Raw genomic sequence first — 26,999 nt, forward strand, 5'->3', positions numbered from 1 at the left:
CAAGGCCATTTGTTCACCAAGATTTACCCACGTCTCAGTGATAAATAAAAAGTCCAAGGATTGTGATGTAAAAAAGTTGTTGAGAATACACAACAATGTGTAACTGTAACTGTAATGTGTAAACATGTGTAACTTTTAAGTTGCTACACTATATAGACTAACCGATAAAATCGTCAGGGCAGTACTAACACCATTTTGTGTAAACTGCATGACCGTTATTACTGTTAACCATGCGAAGTGATGTGGAACTGTAATATGGTCCAGAGAGCTGCCGGGAACTACGTTTGCCGTGCGCTTCCCAGAAAATAATTGCACACCTCAGAATGTTCGTCAGCCAATAAGATACAAGCATTCAATGGCCCTGTAGTATATATACATACATATATATATATATATATATATATATATATATATACACACACACACACACACACACACACATATATATAGACATATTCTATATACGTATATTACTAGCCTGCCTAACTGCATCACTACATTGTACAGTCATCACAGGTCAAAGCCACTTGATGTTCCATTTATCTAAATAAATAATCCTAACATACTGTATACATACTGGCTCTTAAATAATTGCTTATAAAAATTCATTTTTTTTCATATTTTGAAAGTGAATTCAGGTCATTGCTTTTATAATTTTATTACTGTGTACGTGTCTTTTTTTGTAAATTAAATTCAGTTTGAAATCAAATATGAAATCAAGCTTCCTTGTGCTGTAAGATTTTGCAACAATTAAACACTAAGCATTTAAAACTTTGCTGTGCACACTACAGGCTTCGTGCTCACAGTGTCTCAGCTATATTTTACATTTAAACTTCTTGCTAGCAGATTGGAAGAAAATTCTTCCTTATGATTTTATAAAAGTTAGATATTATTTGGACAATATCCGTATACTTCTAAATATAATTGATTACTCAGAATCGTACAATTTGCAAACATTAAGTATCCATTGGTGCCAAAAAGGCATTCAGTAGCATTAAATTCATGCATCTGCTTGTCATTAAAACTGAATTAAAAAAAATAAAACTAATCAAATATGCAGAGTTTGATTGCTTTGAATCTGAATTGTTTTAAAAAACAACTGGTTAAAGTGATGCTGAGATTTGTTAAGCATCATTTCTCACATCATTGGCACCTCAACAAGGTTGTTGGGTCTCGAAATCCAGATCACAATCAGCCATTAGACCTGACACCAACATCAAACAACCACTATTTAAGCAAGATAGGCTTTATTGACATTCACTCTAAATATACACTAGGTAAAATGAAAAAGTAATAGATGTAAATGTAGCATGAGAAGTTATTCTGATCATAGTCATCAAGTGGTACTACATTTCTGAAAATAGACAACTGAACAATGAGAGCACATACAAAACATGTAATATTTTACATAATTCCGGACCTAATTAGCAAAGAACAAATCACCAAATATGTTTCATGTAATTGGAGACTCTCTTGAGTGTAAAAGTACACAAACCCAGCCAGATGTCTTGCAAATGCAAAAAATGCTGGGAAACTGTCAGGACAAATATATGAAGTGAGAGAATACATTTTTAGTCAGGTTTTCAGCTCACCGGATTTTCACAGGATGACACAAAGATACAGAGGAACCCTCACAAACTACAAATCCAACATAGAGAGGTTCAGTGAATGTAGAGCTGAATGTGTGTAAGTGCGTGAGTGTGTCAGAGATGCTGTAGAAGGACAGCGTGCCAGCCGACATGTCAACATACACTCCTACTCTCTTAGAGGAGCGCAAAGGGACATGTATGACAGTGAACTTCTTATTGTGACGAACAGTAAAACCAAAATCAGAGCAGATCAGACTCCAAGAATTTGTATTGGATCCAAACCAACAATCATCACTCCCTCCTTTCCTGCTAATACATTTATATGTGACTGACATATCAGCATCATGTCCACTCCATTCAGCCTCCCAGTAACATCGTCCAGACAGGCTCTCTCGACAAAGAAACTGACTACACTCATCAAATCTCTCTGGATGATCAGAATATAACTTATTCTCTTTCACATGTATCACCTTTTTGTTATCCTCGGAAACAATAAGATGAATGTTTGCTGTGTTTAGATCCAGTGTGAGATCACAGGCATCTAAATAAAAAAAGAAAAAATATTAAGTAACACTTTACAATAAGGTTCTATTAGTTAATGGTGGTTAATGTAATAACTAACATGAATGAGCAATGAACAATACATTTATTACAGTTTTTATTAATCTTTATGTTAGCTAATGAAAATACAGTTGTTCACAGTTAGTTCATAATAATTAACAGTGCAAGTTTTCATATTAACAATACATTAGTAAATGTTGAGATTAATATTAACCAAGTATTAAAAAATAAATAATAAACACTGTAGAAGTATTGTTCATTGTTAGTTCATGAAAACTAATGAGTTAACTAATGTTAAGTTATGAACCTTGTTATAAATGTTACCAGAACATTTATATCAAAACAAAAACAATCACTAAAGGTGTGTGTCTGTGTCTGCAGACATACATTTGTGTAGTCCTGCTGTAATCCTGAAATCTCCTCCATGATCCACACTATAAAACACACAGAATGTCATATTCTGATATGATCAGTAAACACACACACACACACACAGAGCAGTGCGATTAATTCTGCTTAACATACTTGAGTTTGTCTAGTGTGCAGTTTGGATGGCTGAGTATCTCAGACAGCAGCTTGACTCCTGACTCTCCTGGGTGATTGTAGCTCAGATCCAGTTCTCTCATGTTTGAGGGGTTTGAAGTCAGGGCTGAAGACAAACAACCACATCCTTCCTCTGTCACCATACAGCCAGACAGCCTACAAGCACACACACAACAACAGTCCATGTGACTTCTGTTTGGTTTGACAATCAGACATGTACAGAAATATTTGTATCTGTACTCTTTGAGATTCCAGATGATTATCTCATTTATATATAATTAGACTTGGTTTATCATTTATCTAACACTCTACATGTAATAATTGCCATTGCTACTTCCAAGAAATATAAAGAGTCATGAAAGCTATTTGAACATTTACTTTACAAAAAAGAACAGATCAAAACATATACTGCAACCAAAAATGACAATTGTTTAAACAATTTGGAAAATAAATTAATGTTAAAAAATGATGAAGAGATGTCAAAGCTGATGATCGGAAGTTTGGACACTTCCATAAAGCTTCTAGTCCATTTGAAGGCAGATATATCCTTTTCATAACCTGATAAGGCAGACACATTAAGCATCACTCAGATTATTAGGATTACCCTCACTTTTTTCTGGGAAAGAGACTTTTTTTCTTAGAAGAGACTACATAAAAGGTGTTTTGACATGGAATCCATTTAGGAAGACCTCATTTATCAAATTGATACTGAATGTTGCAGTTACCCCAGCAATGGCCTTGTACGAGAAACTTGTGCAAAAAAGACTACTGATTTTGAACCTTTGGACCTATCATGTGCATTTAAGAATTTGCATTTGTGATACAGTGTAGACCTGAGTGGCCACCAGCACACCTCACAAACAAATATAATAAAGTGGTAATAACTTTTTTTACACCAAACTCGGGAGCTTACATCTTACAAATACTTCAGGTTGGACACCATTGTGATGAACAAATAATTATGTAAGAAGGCGGTTTGAAAATAGAAAGAGATTCCTTTTGGCACCTTTGAAAGTTCAACAGCAGTATTTATATATTTTTGTACATTATATAGCTCAGATTTATTTATTTATTTGTTCAGATATGGGTAAGGGGTCTTTAAAAATTGAGATGTGTTAAATTCTGTCTGAAATCCAAAAAAAAAGTTAAAGTTTAAAAGCCCAAACATTTCAGTGAAAGATTAAAGCAGGCGTGATAAATTTAACTCCAATAAGCGTGTATTTCTCAAATAATGCTGAATGATTTATTGATCAGCTGGATTAGATGCATTTAATTAGTGCCAATGCTAAACACTGCAGGACTGTGTTTGGTACCAGTGGTGTTTTGACTCACAGGAAATATCTGCTAGCCATAGTTATGAAACACAAACCTCAGTATGTTTAGTTGACAATATGAACTCCTCAATCCAGCAGAGAGCAGCTTTACTCCAGAATCTTGCAGGTCATTGTTACTGAGGTCGAGATCTCTCAGACAAGAGTTTGATGATTGTAGAACTGAAGACAAACTTTCACAGCACTTACCAGTGAGATTACAGACGACCAATCTAAACAGAACAATAAAGCAGAAAGTAATTTACTTCAGAGGTAAAACAACTATATAAATACAGTTTGGTTTCTTGCACAGACTGATTGTTTTGTGTCTTTACACATCAGTGTATCATCATGAGCCACAGGGTTTAATTTGGTTTTCTTTGTCTTATGTTTTTTGACTTTCAAAAACCATGATTCCCAATCACTTCTGATGTAGCTCCGGGAGGAAGTCGAGAACATTTGTCCTCAATCTACTTCATCACTCCCTTTGTTACAGAAACACCATCTTTACTATAGGATAAGTGATACATTGATCATAATGAATTAATTTATCAGGACTCAAACTGAATCACACAGAAATAATTTATTTCTATTTTATTTATTTATTTGTAAAGCACGTTATGAAAATAGCCTGCTTATTCAGTCGAGTCTGTTTGTAGCCACAGTAGCCTATGCGTCACATTTAGAATGAAAAGCTCCCGATCAAAAACCATTATAATTCTTTTATGATATAGGCTATACGCTGAGCTAAACTCTCGAAACGAGATTTATGACAGATAATATAAGTAACTAAATAAATACACGATTGTGAGAATAAGAAGCTGATGTCTGATTTCTTCAAGTGGTCATATTTACCATTGTTACTATGGTACATTAATGTTAATGTTAACTCTGCCTGTCCTGTCACAACTATGGAGTTTGTCTGTGAACTCTCTGCCTTTCCTAAGCCAAAAGGACAGCCATTACAGCCAAAAATGTTGTTTCTAAACTGTCTGCCAATCCTGTTATGGCCACTGAAGCCATTGTTAACCTCTATGTGCTCTATGATCCAGTTCTGCCTGATCCGCCTTGGTAATATATTAAGAAATGTCAAGGACCAAAATAGTGGGTCTTTAATTATAATAAAATCTAAACTACTATTTCAACAAAATATTATCTAAAGCTAAACCTCTAGTAATTCTCAGTTAGAACTGTTGTACATGTATGAAATAAATGAAGACAAACTCATGCTAAGTTTGATTTTACAATGCAGGGTTTTGTAGTTGAAACACTTATTCATACACATATTTCAACATAGTGAGTACGTGAATGTGAAAGTCAAACCTCAGAATGTTCAGTTGACAGTGTGAACTCTTCAATCCAGCAGAAAGCATCTTCACTCCTGAATCCTGCAGATCATTATTACTCAGATCCAGCTCTATCAGACTGGAATTTGATGATTGTAGAACTGAAGACAAGCATTCACAGTGTCGATCAGAGAGACCACATCCAGTAAGCCTATAAAAGAGAATGACATGTCTGAAAGTTTGTGATGAGACACATAAATCATCATCCCTACTGCATTTAGCTCAGCATTACATTATTAAACTTCTGTGTTTACATTCTAGTCACAGTGCTAAAATTACAGTGATATTTTTCTACAGTAGCTGCAGCATTTATGTAAGCACTTTTACAATTCAGTAATACCTGAAACTCATTACTATTTACTTTGGTTCAATCAGCACTACACAAATTACAGAAGATATCAGCAATCTAATCCACCGTTTAAAGTAATTTGAATGTCATACATGCAGACAACTTCTGCTGATCTGATTTTCATTTAAGATTTATTGTAATCACAAACGCTATTACAATTGTTATTACATATATTTGTATATGTTAAAGTCAGACCTCAGTATGTTCAGTTGACAGTGTAAACTCTTCAGCGCAGCAGAGAGTAGCCTCACTCCTGAATCCTGTAAGTCATTGTTACTGAGGTCAATCTCTCTCAAACAGGAGTTTGATGGTTGGAGTGCTGAAGACAAACTTTCACAATGCTGACCAGAGAGACCACATCCAGCAAGTCTATAACAGAGGATGACATGTTATCTGTGTTCTATCCATGCACTCTGAGTTACCTGCACTTCATTTTGCCAGTAACATCACTTGCAGTTACCACTGCATTCTCAGCTGACTGCAACACCATTTTTGGAAAGAATAAAACATTTGTTAGAATAGTTAGGACTGTTTTGCAAGATTTGGTCTTTGTATTATATTGTCTATTGTCATGTTTACCTTTTGTCGTAATTTTATTTGTTCTGTAACAAATGTTATTGGTAACTCTACATAAAGGGTTTATAAAGGTGTTCATAAAGAACTAATATCTCATTTACAAATGCATTAAAATTGATTATCTTCACTGAATATTTAATAAAATTAAATATGACAAACATAACTGTTTTTTTGTCAAACATCAAGTTTTAATGAACACTAAAAGCCATTATAAAGGTATAACTATAAAATATAAGACACTTTTGTAATAGGAAATTAGACAAAAGCAAACAATTCAATCAGATTTATGCAACAAAGTCAGCGCTGTAATCAGATGAATATATAGATAATTTATGAAACATAACTTTGTCCCCAGCCAAAACAATATTTTGAATAAATAGTAGATTTATGAGATAAAAGATTGTTTTTAGATTTACCCAAAATAAATGATATCTCATGTTTAACCACTACAGAGACATCAGAGTCAACGGCAAACGTCAAAATGACTAGCTGAGATGAGTCTGCTCTCAGGAAATACATGAGCACTGAGGGCCCAGTGATCGCGTGGAGCTCAAGTCTCAGAAATCACCAAGGCAAATTTTCAAATAGGTGCTGTATTTATAAATAAACTGCATATTTGAGTTTTAAACCTTCTGCTGTCTTTAGCCATTTCTGACCAGATAATTTTACATTTAGAATTTAAAAAAATTGTAGCTTCACCAGAATGGTATGTAATTTGGTGACTTTTATGACACTTTGTATGTGAACACACACACACACACACACAAAATGTAGGGCATGATTCAAAACAGCTAAGTAATCATAAAAATATAGTCAGACTCATGGTTTTCGGTCAAAAATTACAGACCATAGGAAATAAATGGGAAATTAAAATACTGAACATTTTTATGTGTACAATCTACAAATCCCCACAATGCAGAAAAAAAATTGCACAGCAATGAAGGGGTGAAACTATAAAACATTAAGAGCACAAAATAAACACACCAACTCATTCTTTGAGAATGCCTTAATATACATTTAAATCCACAACCTAATAAAATCAAACAATTATTTATAAAAACAACTAGGGAATTCACAAGCCTCTCTATGGCTGTCTCAAGTTTGCACAAGTCACCTCTGGATACATCCTTGATAAAAGGGGTGGAGCAAGAACACATCCGGGGATTTAAACTGTACTTGGCTAGATGTGAACTTTGAATTGCAACAGTATTTAGGAGGCTCCTTTTATATCATTGGGTTCTTTGGTGTCCTTTTGGAGCTTTAAAGTTTTTTTTATTTATCTTGAAAAAAAATCACCCTTCAATCTTTTGGTTTACTTAACCAACTACTGAATAAAAACTTATAACAAAATAAACATTTGAAACCAAATAAATCTATGCATAATTTCATGGATTCTGATTAATTGACTTCACATTAATTGACTTACATGATGTTTAGAAGAATGTTTAAATCCAGAGAAATAAGCAATTTTAAATAGTGACATGAACAGTATCCATAGTATCATTTTGTTGTCTTTCAATGATGTCATAACTCGATTTCTATTTTGTTTTGAAGAAATTAAAGTTAAAATTAAAGTTATGCATTTAACAGATTCTTTTATCCAAAGTGACTTACAGTACATTCAGGCTAATATTATTTAACTAACATGTGTTCCCTGGGAATCGAACCCACAAACTTTTGAGCTTGTCAACGCAATGCTCTACCACTGAGCCACAGGAACACACATAAAAAAACATGGAAACACCAAAGAACCTTTAAACTGTTCGGTGGTGAGTTTAAAATATTGTAGCGGCACCCCCAGAGTGATTTTTTTAAGGCAACCATTATTTTAGAATGTTCCCCTTACTGTTTCCATGGCAATGTGTCAGGCTTTTCATATGACACACCGTGTCTACAATATCACTATCTCTACTGAGCCCTGCCCACAGAGCTCCTCACAGACAGACTGTGATGTTTCAAAACAGCTACAAGATTCAGCACCCAGGGATGACTTTCTGGAAAACAGCTAGGGAAGCCAGGACAACATATCACAGCCACCGGAAACACCAGAGACACAGCCCATCTCACCAGACACATTATCTCTCTCTCTCTAGCATCTCCACTTCTGTGCTTTTCACATAAAATGGAGGAATTGGTGTATGCTGGGACTAAACTCTCACACTCTTTTGCTGCCAGCCCCCATATATCAAAAAAAAAAAAAAAAAAAACGACAGGCCCCAAAACCACCAAAGCCTGTGGGCCCTGTTCCTATGAGAGCTCTTCGACCACTGCCTCAACGCCAGGGCCCAAACCCTCTATCTGCTGAGGGTGAACCAAAAACAACTGATAGCAGCTATCAGTGATATGTGTCGGGTCCCCGCTATAATAACAGAAACATTCACAAATGCCTACTGAACAAGCCGGAACCCAGTGTGCCTGTAGCTTTCTCTATTTCAGTTTTATCACGTGATAGAAAGTCTAAGGCCTTCTCAAGCCCTCATCTAATCTGCGGCCTATTATGCATCAAACTAAGATTGATGTAAAGACACAAAGCACTGCCATCAAGTTAGCACTTTTAAACATTCGCTCACTAAAAAATAAATCATTTCTAATCAATGACTTTATAACCACAAATAATCTGGATTTTATGTTTCTAAATGAAACATGGCTAGAAGACAGCCTGCAGTGCAACAGTCCTAAATGAAGCAGCCCCTCCTAACTTCACTTACATGAGAGTCTGCAGGACTGTTAGGAGAGGTGGGGGTGTAGCTGCTCTATTTAAAGATGTCTATCAATGCAAGCAAGTGTCATTTGGTCAGTACTTGCCTTTCGAATATCTAGGGATTGTGCTGAAAGGTGCTCCACGCATTCTGTTTATTATTATTTACAGGAATTATCTTATCACTTCTGTATTTTCTTTGATATATTGATCTCTGCTACCACTTAATCTAGATCTGTCTCTGTCAGAAGGAGATGCATAAACGAGAACACAAGTGTACTATTTATGGAGGCTATATCATTAACACCAAGCATTTCTGCAGACTCTGTTGATATTCTTCTTGATTCCTTCATAGTGCAACACCTAAAATCGTCAACCTGCTATCTGGACACACTTCCCACATCTTTTTTCAAAAGTGCGCTAAACTGTGCACCAAACTCCCAACTGCTCCATGGGTGCCACAGCAAAAATTGCTGCCGTGTTAAAAAAAAAACTTTCCTTTGTGTGTGTGCATTAATAATTAATAAATAATTAGTGTGTCAACTTTACATTAAAGTTAAACCACTGGGATTGTTTTGTAATTTTGTATAGCTCAACCAGACAATGGTCGGCAAAAGCCCCTGCCAAAATGGTGTCACTTGACTTTCTGTGTAATGAAAAGATCATTTATAACATTTGTGTAATATAAATAAAAATAGTTATGATTTGTCTGCAGCTGAAATTAAACTAATTCAAACTATATTTCCCCCTGTGATAACATAACTGAATACTCACAGAGCTTTTCTGCAGTTTTTCACTGCTGGTATCAGTCTCCTTCTTCCCTCATCTGACGTGTTGTATTTCATAAGATCAATCTCATCCAGCACCTCATCTGACATCTGAAGCATGTAGGCTATTGCTGAGCAGTGAGCTGGAGACAGTTTCTTCTCTGAGTGTTTTTCTGATTTCACAAAGTCCTGAATCTCTTGGTACAGAGTCTGATCTTTCACTTCCAGCAGACAGAGAAACAAATTAATGGATCTGTCAGCGGAGAGACTGTCATTTGTCTTGATTTCATCTTTAATGTACTGTGTGGTTTCTCTGATGGTCTCTGAGCTGTTTTCTGTGTCTGTCAGTAGATCGCGTAAGAGTTTTTGATTGGACTCCAATGAAATACCCAGCAGGAACCTCAAAAAAAGATCCAAGTGCCCATTTTCACCCAGAAGTGTTTGATCAACTGCTGTTATTAGTAACCCATACAGAGATAATTCAAACAACTGCTTATTATATCCACATTCATGATCATATTTATAATTTTCAGCCCACAATTTTAGAAATTCATGGTTCTTTACTACATATGAGTAGAACACATAGAAAGCAGCCAGAAACTCCTGAAAGCTCAGATGTATGAAGCTATAGACTTTCCTCTGATTAATAATAGATTCCTCCTTAAAGATCTCTGTGCAAATCCCAGAATACACTGAGGCGTCAGTGACGTCTATGCCGCTCTCAATCAGGTCCTCCTCATAGAACATCACATTGCCCTTCATCAGCTGTTTGAAAGCCACTTCAGCAAGTTTTACAATCACTTCTCTGTTGAACTTCAGGAGTTTCTCTGGATTTCTTTCTTCATACTTCTGCTTCCTCATGTTGATCTGAATCAGCAGGAAGTGGATGTACATTTCAGTCAGAGTTTGAGGGATTTCTGCTCTCAGATCTTCTTCCAGGAGCTTCTGAAGCACAGTGGATGAGATCCAGCAGAAGACGGGGATGTGGCACATGATGTGGAGGCTTCTTGTTTTTCTGATGTGTGAGATGATTCTGCTGGCTTGATGCTCATCACTGATCCTCTTCCTGAAATATTCCTCCTTCTGAGGCTCAGTGAATCCCTGAATCTCTGTCAGACGGTGGATGTATTCGGAGGGGATCTGATTGGCTGCTGCTGGTCTGGAGGTGATCCAGATGAGAGCAGAGGGAAGCAGCTCTCCTTTCATGAGCTTTGACATCAACACAGCCACTGATGAAGTCTCAGTCACATCACAAACTTTCTGAGCGTCTGAAAACATCAGTGTGATTCTGCTTTCATCCAGACCATCAAAGATGAACACAACTTTACACTCCTCATAAATCTGTGAGTCCAGATCTTGAAGTTCAGGATGAAAGTCCAGCAGAAGTCTGTGAAGACTGTACTGATGATCTCTGATCAAGTTCAGCTCTCGAAATGGAAGCACAAACATGAAATCTACATCCTGATTGGCTTTTCCCTCGGCCCAGTCCAGAATGAACTTCTGCACAGAGACGGTTTTTCTGATTCCAGCGATGCCTTTAGTTAGAACAGTCTTGATCTGCTCTTTCTCCTCTGATCCTGCTTCAGCGGAGGCTTTAAAGATGTCATTGCAGTAGATTGGAGTGTCTTGTGAGTGTTGTGTTCTGGCTGTTTTCTCCATCTGTAAAACCTCATGTTCTTCATTCACTCCTTCACACTCTCCCTCAATGATGTAGAGTTGTGTGTAGATCCTGTTCAGGAGGGTTCGAGTCTCTTGTAATTTGTTTCCCTCGACTAAGTTCTCATACTTGTCCTTCATTCTGGTTTTGTGATGGTCTTTGACTCTCGGTACATCATCTGGTTCAAGAAAATCTTGCAACAGCTCTCTTGTCTTATCATCTCTATCAACACAACAGAAACAAAAGTTACAGTATGTGCCCAACCAGTGTGCGCTTTCTAACGTCGCCGCCTCCACCGCATCTGCAAAGTGCATTTGCAGCTTTTGAAGGTTTATTTGCACATATAACATTCGAAATACAACTTTAAAAATCCATTGAAGAAAAAAAGAAAACAAAATACTGTGCGGGAGAGAGTGAGAAGACCAATAAGGTCTTATGAAACCACCTCCCCAAAATCTCATTAAGTGAATGTAAAATTACACGATCAAGCAAGACAATACAATCAGTACATCAAACATTTTAATAAATAAATTACCAAGATAAACTTATTTATATGTTAACATTATTTTCAGCTCTCTTTTGAAAGAATTTAGAGTGGTTTTAGTCTTTAAAGCAGGGTCTAAATGATTCCAGAGGGAAGGCCCTCTGTATTTCAGTGTAGATTGGTTGGCTTGACCGCCAAGTAGCGCTTTAACCACAAGTTATCAAACATAAGCACATTTTCACAAATAACCATCAACTTTGATTCAGCGATGTGTATTTGATGGCGGCATTCGGTGAAAATTAAAGAAAAACACTGTACTTAAAATATTAAATATTCACAGAAAATTTTAAAGGCCTACTTATGAAGTTATGTGCATTTCTTATAATGAATTCAAGTAGGATGTCAAGACCCTAAGCTCATATTTTATCTAAGCTACACAATATTACACCATATTTTAGATTTGAAACATTTCACAGGTGTGCAGTATTATGTATATAATATGAATTATGTGTTATATTTTGTGTTACTTTTCATTGGAGCATTTAAAGTGGTAGGCTATTTTAGTGAGCTGGGCTACATACATGGATCTATATGCAAAGTGTTAATATTCTCACATATTAAGCCTATATTTGTAAGAAGTACATTTTTAATTTACATTAAAAAAATTCTTCAATAAAACAGCATGCATATTTTACATGCACATACTTTGTTAATTGTTACCTGGACTTTATTTTGACAGATAACTATTTGGGAAAAAGATATCTGTTTGAATTGTTTATTTTATTTGAGTAAAAATTTATAATTTTGTTCCCATTATTTATGCCTAACCAAAACAAGAAATTAATAAATTACATAACGCATAACGTCCTCACTTTTAAACACAATTTGTTTTATTATAATCAACAAAGTGTACATGATGTAAAAAAAGAGCTTCATTAATTGACCATTTTTGTCAATTAATGAAGTGATTTCAAAAGGAGCCGCCTTTACTTGCTTTTTTGCAGTTAAAGTAAAACTAATAAAAAGTAAAAAATTCTATCCACATTTAAATACAGAAGTGTATAATATTCCTTAAAATATCAGAGTGCAAGATTTGTATGGCGCATATGATGTGGAACATTTATTCTTATTTGTCTACATACTTTATTTTCATTACAAATCTTGTTTGGTTTTTACTTTGTATAATTTGCATGTAAAAAGAATAATTACATTTGTAATGCATATACAAAATATGAAACTGCAATCTTAATTGCAGTTTACAGCAAATTTATAATTATTTTTTACAATGAAATTTAACTTAAAGGGGGGGTGAAATGCTATTTCATGCATACTGAGTTTTTTTACACTGTTAAAGAGTTGGATTCCCATGCTAAACATGGACAAAGTTTCAAAAATTAAGTTGTACGTTTGAAGGAATATTTCTGTTCCAAAAATACTCCTTCCGGTTTGTCACAAGTTTCAGAAAGTTTTTTTCGAGTATGGCTCTGTGTGACGTTAGATGGAGCGGAATTTCCTTATATGGGTCCTGAGGGCACGTTTGCCGGAAGAGCGCGCGCTCCCATATAGCAGAGCAGAGAGAGGCTGTGCACAGACAATCACTGATCAGAGCGAGAGCGTCGCGAAATGTCACAAAAGGAGTGTGTTTTTGGTTGCCAGGGCAAGACAACCCTGCACAGATTACCAAAGAAAAAACAGCATTAAGGGACCAGTGGATGGAGTTTATTTTTACAGAGCATCAACGGAGTTGTGCAAGTGTTTGTGTATGTTCCCTGCATTTCTAAAATGCTTGTTTTACAAACAAAGCCCAGTTTGACGACGGATTTGCGTATTGTTTATTTCTTAAGGATGATACAATCCCAACGAAAAAGGGTCACGATTGTGTGTTGGAACCACAGGCGGTGAGTAAAACTGCTTAAAATATATCTGCCTCCTTGTTAGTGCGTCCGCCTCCCATCGGAGACCTGGGTTCGAGCCCCGCTCGGAGCGAGTCCTTGCTGCTGCTGCTCTCGTTCAGTTTCAGCCTTCACAGCTGTCACAGCTTCCAAACGCTCTCAACGCAACTGGCGCTCGTGATTCTTTAGCTCCGCCCACACGTCACGCCTCCAGGCGCTAGTGTTTTTCCGGGAAAAATCGGTACAGACTATCTTTCTTTTATGAATATAATAAAACTAAATACTTTTTGGAGTTATGAAGGATGCAGTACTACTCTATAGGTACTCAAGATTAACATGATATTGAGTGAAAACGAGCATTTCACCCCCCCTTTAACCTGTTTTGTATCTTTATCATTTAATGCAAAAGATATTTATTAAAACAAGTTTATGAGTCATGCATTGATTTAATTTTGATCTGGAACAACTTTTCAACAAAATGGATCAGCATCAGCCTTTTAGATAATTTTAAAACCTCATATTGCCTTCATTTTACAGGTTATAACTGCATCTGTCTCTGTTGTAGACTTGTGAAAATTGATTTTTAATACAGATCCCATACTGTAACCTAAAAGAAATGTGCTCGATTACTATTCACATTCATGTGTCTGTGTGGAAAATTATTAATGTGCATGCATGACAGGGAGACTGATAATTAAATAACTTTAAAATTGGGGTCCCATACATACATGAGAAATATATCTACAGAAAGCTTGAAATGTTACTTTTAAATGATCCAATTCAAAACAAAGCAAATCTGATTATGTAATCAGAAGCTAGAGTCAGCACTGTGAATGTCATCTTGTTTCTATTTCTGCCTGTGCTTTGTGGCAAACTTAATGCGTGTTCTTGAGCGCAAAATTTATTAAGGTTTATTATGGATTACACAGTGTTAATTTAATATAAACATGAGATTAGTTTAATAATAACTTAAATTAATGACTACTAGCAACTAAAACATATTTATGGGGGGGCAGCACTATTAAATTCCCTCTAAACATCTCTGTTAAAGTTTTTAAAGCATTTTATACATGTTTGCATAAATTCTGCTTTCAGAATGGTCCTGTAATGCAGAAATGACACTTTCATCCATTTTCTTCTGTACTCTGTATGCCGTTGCAAAAATTGCAAAACCAAACGAAGCATTTGTCCTAAAATGGATGCTTTGCCTAAACCTGCTCAGCAACTTTGAAATACTCATCAGAAACTCTCCATATGAAGGAGCAAGAGATTCACACCTTTATTTTAACCCACACAAGCTATACAGAAATACCCTCAAACCCCAACCCCTCCAGATAGTCCAAACTATCAATGCGTGTTTGCACAAGACAGATGCGCTCTTCATTCTTCTCACTATATATATATATATATATATATATATATATATATATATATATATATATATATACATAAACGAGTTTCACAATTTGAGTTTAATTACTGAAATAAATGAACTTTCCCACAACATGCACCTGTGTGTGTGTGTGTGTGTGTGTATATATATATATTAGGGGTGTAACGGTTCACAAAATTCACGGTTCGGTACGATACGATACACTGATGTCACGGTTTGGTTCAGTACGGTTCGGTACGTTTTAGATACAGCAAAATGGAAAAACATCTCAACTTTTCAGAATGCCGCAAGCGCACAGCGGGTCATGTGACAAGAACTAACCAATCAGCTTCATCCTTTCCCGTAATAATGTTGAAAGCTCAGCCAAGATGAAGGAACAGCTGATCATAGCGCCAAAGATGGCGCCGCCGAGTCCGGTCGCCGTCCAGGTCGCTCCGCTTAGATTATGTTTTTATTTACTTTTTTACCTACTTTTGCTTTCTCTTTTTACACACATTACCTCTGCACTGATCATATACGAAAAGGAAACACTTTTGGACATTGGACACCGCTTCACTGACCTGTTTCAGGACACTTTATCCTCCAACCCATCGTGGCCATCTGAGATTCCCCGGAACGCTGAGATGAACAATGGCCACCTGAATAATCACCCAAGGCGACGGATCAAGAAACACCTCGGGAAACGTGCTGGGATTCGCAACAGACTGAGGAAAAGAGCACACAGCCCTCCTTTACCGAACATTTTGCTCGCCAATGTCCAGTCTCTGGAGAATAAGATGGACGATCTTAGAGCCAGGATAAGTTTCCAACGGGACATTAGGGACTGTAACATCCTTTGTTTGTCTGATACGTGGCTCACGCCCTTGGTCCCGGACGCTGCTGTAACACCGTCTGAAAACTTCCCTGTTTTACGGATGGACAGGACAGCCGAGGCCGGCAAATTCAAAGGCGGAGGAGTTTGTTTCATGATTAACAAGAAATGGTGTGACCCCAGGAATATCTCCACTCTGTCGCGCTCCTGCTCGCCTCATCTGGAACATTTATCCATTATTTGCCGCCCATTCTATCTGCCTCGGGAGTTTTCATCGATCATCATAACTGTTGTTTACATCCCTCCACAAGCAGACACTGGCTTGGCTTTGTCTGAGCTTCACGATGCGCTCAGCGGCAACATCAACAAACATCCTGACGCTGCTATTATCATCGCTGGGGACTTTAACAAAGCCAAACTCAGGCAAGTCATGCCTAATTTTTATCAACATGTATCCTGTCCAACCAGAGGACCGAATACACTGGATCATTGCTACACTCAGTTTAAGAATGCCTACAAAGCACGCTCACTACCGGCTTTCGGCAAATCGGACCATGCCGCCATTTTCCTCAAACCGGAATATAAACAACGGCTCGTTCAAGATCCCCCGGTGAAGAGGGTGGTGACGCGATGGTCCGACCAATCAGAAGCAACGTTACAGGCGGCTCTTGATGACGTAGACTGGGACATGTTTCGCGCAAGTTCATCTGACGTCAGCGAGTTCACGGATGTAGCGTTAAGCTTTGTAAACACGCTAGCCGAACAAGCTTCGGATACAATAAATATAAGGACATTCTCAAATCAGAAACCATGGGTGGACAGATTAATCCGTGCAGCAGTAAACAAACGCACTGCTGCTTACAACGCCGGTCTTCTATCGGGAAACATGAGCGAGTACAAAGCATCGTGCTGTGCTCTCCGGCGCGCAGTAAGAGCCGCCAAACACAGACACAGGGAACGCATAGAGTCACATTTCCAGCTAAATGACTCCCGACGCATGTGGCAAGGACTAAGGACCATCTGTGACTTTGGAAATAAATCCTCTGCAGAGGCGAGAGCAGATCCGTCACTGGCTGACGAGCTAAACACTTTCTACGGCCGCTTCGAAAGCAATCTAAGCAGTGCGAGTCTGCCGATCAGTGTGTCAGGAAGCAGCAGTCAGAGCAGCGATCATCATGCGATCACCGTGTCAGAGGACGAGGTTCGGAGGGCACTAAAGAGAGTGAATGTAAGGAAAGCAGCTGGACCTGATGGGATTTCTGGCCGTGTTCTGCGGTCCTGCGCTGATCAGCTCGCTGGTTTGTTTACATCCATTTTTAACGAGTCTTTTGCTACATCGGTGGTTCCCACCTCACTCAAAAAATCGGTCATCATCCCTGTGCCTAAAAACAATAAACCCTCTTGTCTGAATGACTATCGTCCAGTTGCCCTCACATCAATAGTCATGAAGGTCTTTGAGGGACTGGTTAAAAACGTCATCTGCTCCTCCATCCCGGATACTCTGGACCCTCTTCAGTTTGCTTATCGCCCAAACAGATCCACAGATGATGCCATCTCTCACATCCTGCACTCTTCTCTCACACACATCGACAGCAATAACAGGAACTATGAAAGGCTGCTATTTATTGACTATAGCTCAGCTTTTAATACTATAGTCCCCATAAAGCTAGCTTCCAAACTCATAGACCTCGGACTGAATTCTTCACTCTGCGACTGGATCCTTGATTTCCTCACCGGCAGACCTCAAGTGGTGAAACTAGGCCAGTACACCTCCAGCTCCATCACCCTGAACGTAGGAGCCCCACAGGGCTGTGTCCTGAGTCCCCTGCTCTACTCTCTTTACACACATGACTGCGTGTCTTCGCACAGCTCCACATCCATTATCAAATTTGCTGATGATACTGTGGTTCTGGGCCTCATTCACAACAATAATGAGACCGCATACTTGGATGAGATAGAGAAATTGACATCATGGTGCCAGGACAACTGTCTCTCTCTGAATGTGAGCAAAACTAAAGAACTGATTGTGGACTTCAGGAAGAGACAGCAGCAGCCCTACACTCCTCTTATGATCAGCGGGACCCCTGTGGAGAGGGTGAGCAGCTTCAAGTACCTTGGTGTAAACATCTCGGAGGACCTGACTTGGACTACTCACATTCAAACACAGGTTAATAAATCCAGGCAAAGACTGTACCATCTGCGACAGCTGAGGAAATTCAGGGTCTCACCAGCAATCCTGAAAACTTTCTATTCTGGGGCTATAGAAAGCGTATTGACTCAGTGTATCTCAGTGTGGTATGGGAACAGCTCCAGTCAAGACTGCAAAGCCCTGCAGAGAGTTGTGCGCTTAGCTGAGCGCATTTCAGGGTCTGCTCTCCCCTCTCTGCAGGACATCTACCTCAAACGCTGCAGAAGTAGAGCTGCAAAAATCATCAAAGACTCCACCCACCCCAGTAATCATATTTTCACTTTGCTGCCATCTGGTAAGCGCTTCCGTAGCCTGATGGCAAAAACTGAGAGACTCAGGAGGAGTTTCTTCCCCCAGGCCATCAGGCTCTTAAATTCTAAACCAGCTTCTTAACATCCTCATGCCTCCACTTAATGTTCACTTTATCTGTTTACTATATTCACTACCTCACATAGACACACTGACAGTGTCGCCCTGTTTTGCACATTTGCTTCTTGTACATTCCTGGGTATCTTAATATTTAAGACTACAGTAAAATGCATATATGCACATTGTACATCCCTGTACATCTTAATATTTAAGACTACAGTTTACACTCATGCACATTATTTTGCGTTCTATATTTAATTCTACAATATACATTTTTTATATTTTATTCTTATATTTTTATTGTTTACTTTTATTTCATTCTTACATAGCTTTATTTATGTATATTTTCATCTGTGTTGTTTTCTTTAATAATTGCACTGCATGGAGCGGACCTGACTCACAATAGCAGAGCAGAGAGAGGCTGTGCACAGACAATCACTGATCAGAGCGAGAGCGTCGCGAAATGTCACAAAAGGAGTGTGTTTTTGGTTGCCAGGGCAAGACAACCCTGCACAGATTACCAAAGAAAAAACAGCATTAAGGGACCAGTGGATGGAGTTTATTTTTACAGAGCATCAACGGAGTTGTGCAAGTGTTTGTGTATGTTCCCTGCATTTCTAAAATGCTTGTTTTACAAACAAAGCCCAGTTTGACGACGGATTTGCGTATTGTTTATTTCTTAAGGATGATACAATCCCAACGAAAAAGGGTCACGATTGTGTGTTGGAACCACAGGCGGTGAGTAAAACTGCTTAAAATATATCTGCCTCCTTGTTAGTGCGTCCGCCTCCCATCGGAGACCTGGGTTCGAGCCCCGCTCGGAGCGAGTCCTTGCTGCTGCTGCTCTCGTTCAGTTTCAGCCTTCACAGCTGTCACAGCTTCCAAACGCTCTCAACGCAACTGGCGCTCGTGATTCTTTAGCTCCGCCCACACGTCACGCCTCCAGGCGCTAGTGTTTTTCCGGGAAAAATCGGTACAGACTATCTTTCTTTTATGAATATAATAAAACTAAATACTTTTTGGAGTTATGAAGGATGCAGTACTACTCTATAGGTACTCAAGATTAACATGATATTGAGTGAAAACGAGCATTTCACCCCCCCTTTAACCTGTTTTGTATCTTTATCATTTAATGCAAAAGATATTTATTAAAACAAGTTTATGAGTCATGCATTGATTTAATTTTGATCTGGAACAACTTTTCAACAAAATGGATCAGCATCAGCCTTTTAGATAATTTTAAAACCTCATATTGCCTTCATTTTACAGGTTATAACTGCATCTGTCTCTGTTGTAGACTTGTGAAAATTGATTTTTAATACAGATCCCATACTGTAACCTAAAAGAAATGTGCTCGATTACTATTCACATTCATGTGTCTGTGTGGAAAATTATTAATGTGCATGCATGACAGGGAGACTGATAATTAAATAACTTTAAAATTGGGGTCCCATACATACATGAGAAATATATCTACAGAAAGCTTGAAATGTTACTTTTAAATGATCCAATTCAAAACAAAGCAAATCTGATTATGTAATCAGAAGCTAGAGTCAGCACTGTGAATGTCATCTTGTTTCTATTTCTGCCTGTGCTTTGTGGCAAACTTAATGCGTGTTCTTGAGCGCAAAATTTATTAAGGTTTATTATGGATTACACAGTGTTAATTTAATATAAACATGAGATTAGTTTAATAATAACTTAAATTAATGACTACTAGCAACTAAAACATATTTATGGGGGGGCAGCACTATTAAATTCCCTCTAAACATCTCTGTTAAAGTTTTTAAAGCATTTTATACATGTTTGCATAAATTCTGCTTTCAGAATGGTCCTGTAATGCAGAAATGACACTTTCATCCATTTTCTTCTGTACTCTGTATGCCGTTGCAAAAATTGCAAAACCAAACGAAGCATTTGTCCTAAAATGGATGCTTTGCCTAAACCTGCTCAGCAACTTTGAAATACTCATCAGAAACTCTCCATATGAAGGAGCAAGAGATTCACACCTTTATTTTAACCCACACAAGCTATACAGAAATACCCTCAAACCCCAACCCCTCCAGATAGTCCAAACTATCAATGCGTGTTTGCACAAGACAGATGCGCTCTTCATTCTTCTCACTATATATATATATATATATATATATATATATATATATATATATATATATATATATACATAAACGAGTTTCACAATTTGAGTTTAATTACTGAAATAAATGAACTTTCCCACAACATGCACCTGTGTGTGTGTGTGTGTGTGTGTATATATATATATTAGGGGTGTAACGGTTCACAAAATTCACGGTTCGGTACGATACGATACACTGATGTCACGGTTTGGTTCAGTACGGTTCGGTACGTTTTAGATACAGCAAAATGGAAAAACATCTCAACTTTTCAGAATGCCGCAAGCGCACAGCGGGTCATGTGACAAGAACTAACCAATCAGCTTCATCCTTTCCCGTAATAATGTTGAAAGCTCAGCCAAGATGAAGGAACAGCTGATCATAGCGCCAAAGATGGCGCCGCCGAGTCCGGTCGCCGTCCAGGTCGCTCCGCTTAGATTATGTTTTTATTTACTTTTTTACCTACTTTTGCTTTCTCTTTTTACACACATTACCTCTGCACTGATCATATACGAAAAGGAAACACTTTTGGACATTGGACACCGCTTCACTGACCTGTTTCAGGACACTTTATCCTCCAACCCATCGTGGCCATCTGAGATTCCCCGGAACGCTGAGATGAACAATGGCCACCTGAATAATCACCCAAGGCGACGGATCAAGAAACACCTCGGGAAACGTGCTGGGATTCGCAACAGACTGAGGAAAAGAGCACACAGCCCTCCTTTACCGAACATTTTGCTCGCCAATGTCCAGTCTCTGGAGAATAAGATGGACGATCTTAGAGCCAGGATAAGTTTCCAACGGGACATTAGGGACTGTAACATCCTTTGTTTGTCTGATACGTGGCTCACGCCCTTGGTCCCGGACGCTGCTGTAACACCGTCTGAAAACTTCCCTGTTTTACGGATGGACAGGACAGCCGAGGCCGGCAAATTCAAAGGCGGAGGAGTTTGTTTCATGATTAACAAGAAATGGTGTGACCCCAGGAATATCTCCACTCTGTCGCGCTCCTGCTCGCCTCATCTGGAACATTTATCCATTATTTGCCGCCCATTCTATCTGCCTCGGGAGTTTTCATCGATCATCATAACTGTTGTTTACATCCCTCCACAAGCAGACACTGGCTTGGCTTTGTCTGAGCTTCACGATGCGCTCAGCGGCAACATCAACAAACATCCTGACGCTGCTATTATCATCGCTGGGGACTTTAACAAAGCCAAACTCAGGCAAGTCATGCCTAATTTTTATCAACATGTATCCTGTCCAACCAGAGGACCGAATACACTGGATCATTGCTACACTCAGTTTAAGAATGCCTACAAAGCACGCTCACTACCGGCTTTCGGCAAATCGGACCATGCCGCCATTTTCCTCAAACCGGAATATAAACAACGGCTCGTTCAAGATCCCCCGGTGAAGAGGGTGGTGACGCGATGGTCCGACCAATCAGAAGCAACGTTACAGGCGGCTCTTGATGACGTAGACTGGGACATGTTTCGCGCAAGTTCATCTGACGTCAGCGAGTTCACGGATGTAGCGTTAAGCTTTGTAAACACGCTAGCCGAACAAGCTTCGGATACAATAAATATAAGGACATTCTCAAATCAGAAACCATGGGTGGACAGATTAATCCGTGCAGCAGTAAACAAACGCACTGCTGCTTACAACGCCGGTCTTCTATCGGGAAACATGAGCGAGTACAAAGCATCGTGCTGTGCTCTCCGGCGCGCAGTAAGAGCCGCCAAACACAGACACAGGGAACGCATAGAGTCACATTTCCAGCTAAATGACTCCCGACGCATGTGGCAAGGACTAAGGACCATCTGTGACTTTGGAAATAAATCCTCTGCAGAGGCGAGAGCAGATCCGTCACTGGCTGACGAGCTAAACACTTTCTACGGCCGCTTCGAAAGCAATCTAAGCAGTGCGAGTCTGCCGATCAGTGTGTCAGGAAGCAGCAGTCAGAGCAGCGATCATCATGCGATCACCGTGTCAGAGGACGAGGTTCGGAGGGCACTAAAGAGAGTGAATGTAAGGAAAGCAGCTGGACCTGATGGGATTTCTGGCCGTGTTCTGCGGTCCTGCGCTGATCAGCTCGCTGGTTTGTTTACATCCATTTTTAACGAGTCTTTTGCTACATCGGTGGTTCCCACCTCACTCAAAAAATCGGTCATCATCCCTGTGCCTAAAAACAATAAACCCTCTTGTCTGAATGACTATCGTCCAGTTGCCCTCACATCAATAGTCATGAAGGTCTTTGAGGGACTGGTTAAAAACGTCATCTGCTCCTCCATCCCGGATACTCTGGACCCTCTTCAGTTTGCTTATCGCCCAAACAGATCCACAGATGATGCCATCTCTCACATCCTGCACTCTTCTCTCACACACATCGACAGCAATAACAGGAACTATGAAAGGCTGCTATTTATTGACTATAGCTCAGCTTTTAATACTATAGTCCCCATAAAGCTAGCTTCCAAACTCATAGACCTCGGACTGAATTCTTCACTCTGCGACTGGATCCTTGATTTCCTCACCGGCAGACCTCAAGTGGTGAAACTAGGCCAGTACACCTCCAGCTCCATCACCCTGAACGTAGGAGCCCCACAGGGCTGTGTCCTGAGTCCCCTGCTCTACTCTCTTTACACACATGACTGCGTGTCTTCGCACAGCTCCACATCCATTATCAAATTTGCTGATGATACTGTGGTTCTGGGCCTCATTCACAACAATAATGAGACCGCATACTTGGATGAGATAGAGAAATTGACATCATGGTGCCAGGACAACTGTCTCTCTCTGAATGTGAGCAAAACTAAAGAACTGATTGTGGACTTCAGGAAGAGACAGCAGCAGCCCTACACTCCTCTTATGATCAGCGGGACCCCTGTGGAGAGGGTGAGCAGCTTCAAGTACCTTGGTGTAAACATCTCGGAGGACCTGACTTGGACTACTCACATTCAAACACAGGTTAATAAATCCAGGCAAAGACTGTACCATCTGCGACAGCTGAGGAAATTCAGGGTCTCACCAGCAATCCTGAAAACTTTCTATTCTGGGGCTATAGAAAGCGTATTGACTCAGTGTATCTCAGTGTGGTATGGGAACAGCTCCAGTCAAGACTGCAAAGCCCTGCAGAGAGTTGTGCGCTTAGCTGAGCGCATTTCAGGGTCTGCTCTCCCCTCTCTGCAGGACATCTACCTCAAACGCTGCAGAAGTAGAGCTGCAAAAATCATCAAAGACTCCACCCACCCCAGTAATCATATTTTCACTTTGCTGCCATCTGGTAAGCGCTTCCGTAGCCTGATGGCAAAAACTGAGAGACTCAGGAGGAGTTTCTTCCCCCAGGCCATCAGGCTCTTAAATTCTAAACCAGCTTCTTAACATCCTCATGCCTCCACTTAATGTTCACTTTATCTGTTTACTATATTCACTACCTCACATAGACACACTGACAGTGTCGCCCTGTTTTGCACATTTGCTTCTTGTACATTCCTGGGTATCTTAATATTTAAGACTACAGTAAAATGCATATATGCACATTGTACATCCCTGTACATCTTAATATTTAAGACTACAGTTTACACTCATGCACATTATTTTGCGTTCTATATTTAATTCTACAATATACATTTTTTATATTTTATTCTTATATTTTTATTGTTTACTTTTATTTCATTCTTACATAGCTTTATTTATGTATATTTTCATCTGTGTTGTTTTCTTTAATAATTGCACTGTCCATGGAGCGGACCTGACTCACATTTCACTGCTGGTTATATATGCTATATATAATTTTGTATGTGACGAATAAAAATCTTGAATCTTGAATCTATATGGATTGCAATTTTGAAATAAATTTAGAAGCAGAGCTAGCCTACTGCAAGCGATTTTTAGAGCTGCAAATCCATTTATCCTTTTGCTGAAATTTCCACGTCTTCTTGGAGAGAGCACGTCATTGTTGCTTAGCAAAGACAGACGCCTCATGAGCGCTTCTGCCAGAACGCTTTGGAGAGGAGAAAGACGCGCCTAGCGTTTTCCACGCCTTTTTAGGCGTGATATGTGAACGGCCCCTAAGGCACTCGCTCACTCAGCACGCGCTGAAGGCTTCTTGCAAAATGTCTAATGAATTTAACAGACCAGAAATAGAAGATCCTCCAATAACCAACAGGTCTGGTGTTTGGGTGCACTTTGGATTCCCTGTAAGCTATAATGGTGATGACAGAATGAATGGTAAATAGTAAGGTCTCATATCCGCGGCTATAATGTAACCGTAACGTAAATGAAGCCTACCAATCGCCGGGGTGAGTCTTTTGCCCTGTTTGAGTCAGTTGGAAATGTCTGTCTGAATGCTGCGGGGATAGTTTGTTGCGTTTATGTTTCTCCTTTTTTTCGTCTTTTCCCAGATACTGACATACTGGTCAGTACTGATACTGACTGAAGGTGATGTCGGTGTAAATGAGTTGACATGTTTCAAGTATTCCCGCTGTTTTTTTTTTTTTTTTTTTTATTCCCGCTGGTGTACCCTATTGTCATGTAGCAGATGCGACCGTTGTTTTTTTATCCACCACTCTCTTGCCATCACCATTTTTGCTTATAGGGAATCCAAAGTGCACCCAAACACCAGACCTGTTGTTTATTGGAGGATCTCCTATTTCTGGTCTGTTAAACGCATTGGCTATTTTGCAACGAGCCTTCAGCGCGTGCTGAGTGAGTGAGCACCTGACTGAGTAGCCTAACATAAACATATAAGTTGGTGTTTTTTTCTTCTTCGGGGGTGTCAGGGGCATTGCCTGTTACGTCGTGTGGGTTATTGGGCTACCTTGTTGAACGCATATCATTATATTTCACTTTTTTTTTTTTTTTCTAATATAATTAATTAGTTCAAAGGACCGTTCGGTACATAATGCGTACCGCGTACCGAACCGAAAGGTTCAATACGAATACGCGTATCGTTACACCCCTAATATATATATATATATATATATATATATATATATATATATTTATACACACACACACACACACACAGGTGCATGTTGTGGGAAAGTTCATTTATTTCAGTAATTCAACTCAAATTGTGAAACTCGTTTATTAATTAAATTAAATTCAGTTAAAGCCGTGGCCCTGCGGTGGCGGTACACACAGTGGTTGTAGGCATTTTTATTGGCCACCTACTGTACAACACAAAGAACAATGTTTTTGAATGGAAACATATTTTATTCAAACCAAATTCAAAATCAGCCGAGACATAATAAAGGAAGATTCAATATTAAAATTACAGTTAGACAGTTTCCTTGATTAAACTGTGAAATTTTGTGTCTATAAAATGCTATATTTTTCTAAAATGATCAGTATCTCATTACTTATTTTACAATGAGAATGACACTGTCACATGGGTTGCAAAGAGTAAAGCTGAGGTAAGGGTCTATTTAGAGGCACACAGGTATATGAACAGGAATGTAAACCAAAACCATACACTGACTGACAAAAAACGACAAGGTACCAAACCAAACAGGAGAATATGGATACACAGAATAAATGGATGATAAAATAAGGAACAAGTCAGATTAATCAATGTACCAATGAGTGAGTATAATGGCCAAAGACACTGGGATTAAACGTAATGATGCTGAACCTAAAACAAAACTACATAGACACATGACAGAAATATTGTAGAAAAATTTGAGGATACAGTTTCACCTTGGGTTAAAGGTCACAACTCCATCACACAGATTAGGAGGCTGCCCTATGGATTCCTCACTCTTCATTAGACACACAGCTGGGGTCCGGAGATGATGATCTCTGGTTCTGGTAGTGAACGACATCCTCACTCATTTTTAAGTTAGCACTGTCCTTTTCCAACCATAAAGCAGTATTTATGGTAACTATTTAATTTGTACGAAAGATACACATGAGAAAACTTTAGAGGAAATATTATGATATAAAACTGCTGATTGTTGAACTTACTGTGACGTGATGTTTTCAAAGTCGATCTCAAAAAACACAATTTTGCTCTGTGCTTTTCTTGTTCTGCTGATGGTATGTTTTTTTTCCTATAGAGGGTGTGTTTATGCAGGTCATGGCATGTCAAGCTGTGATGGGTGTGTTTTTGATTTGTTTAAGATTAAGTAACTCACCTCAGTAATGGTAACAGTCACATAACTTAGCAGTATGAAGGGTTCATCGCTATACCACCAGCAGGAGAAATAGAGAATTGTTTTAAAAGTGTGTGAAATATAACCTGACATCAATCAAAATTTATCTGATCCATATTTGATCCTTTTGAAACTAAGTAAAATATTAAATCCATAATTATTAAATAATAAAT

The 26,999-nt window shown here is 38.8% G+C and overlaps 1 protein-coding gene across 2 annotated transcripts; it reads right to left on the reverse strand.

The window, feature by feature from the left end:
- Positions 1 to 1,230: 1,230 nt before the first annotated feature.
- On the reverse strand, positions 1,231 to 26,517 carry LOC127966465 (NACHT, LRR and PYD domains-containing protein 12-like). 2 transcript variants are annotated; one of them, XM_052567458.1, is made up of 8 exons: positions 26,372 to 26,517; positions 9,747 to 11,618; positions 5,894 to 6,067; positions 5,327 to 5,500; positions 4,063 to 4,236; positions 2,676 to 2,849; positions 2,538 to 2,584; positions 1,231 to 2,130 (listed from the first exon to the last, which is right to left on the reverse strand). In XM_052567458.1, exons 1-8 carry the CDS (start codon positions 26,494 to 26,496, stop codon positions 1,589 to 1,591), a joined length of 3,282 nt encoding a protein of 1,093 aa, XP_052423418.1. In that variant the 5' UTR covers positions 26,497 to 26,517; the 3' UTR covers positions 1,231 to 1,588. The 2 variants fall into 2 exon arrangements, with proteins under 2 accessions (XP_052423418.1, XP_052423409.1); XM_052567449.1 differs by lacking the exon at positions 26,372 to 26,517 and having other exon boundaries at positions 9,747 to 11,762.
- Between the last annotated feature and the right edge of the window lie 482 nt (positions 26,518 to 26,999).

Source organism: Carassius gibelio, chromosome A4 (assembly GCF_023724105.1).
Source record: "Carassius gibelio isolate Cgi1373 ecotype wild population from Czech Republic chromosome A4, carGib1.2-hapl.c, whole genome shotgun sequence".
Taxonomy (NCBI): domain Eukaryota; kingdom Metazoa; phylum Chordata; class Actinopteri; order Cypriniformes; family Cyprinidae; genus Carassius; species Carassius gibelio.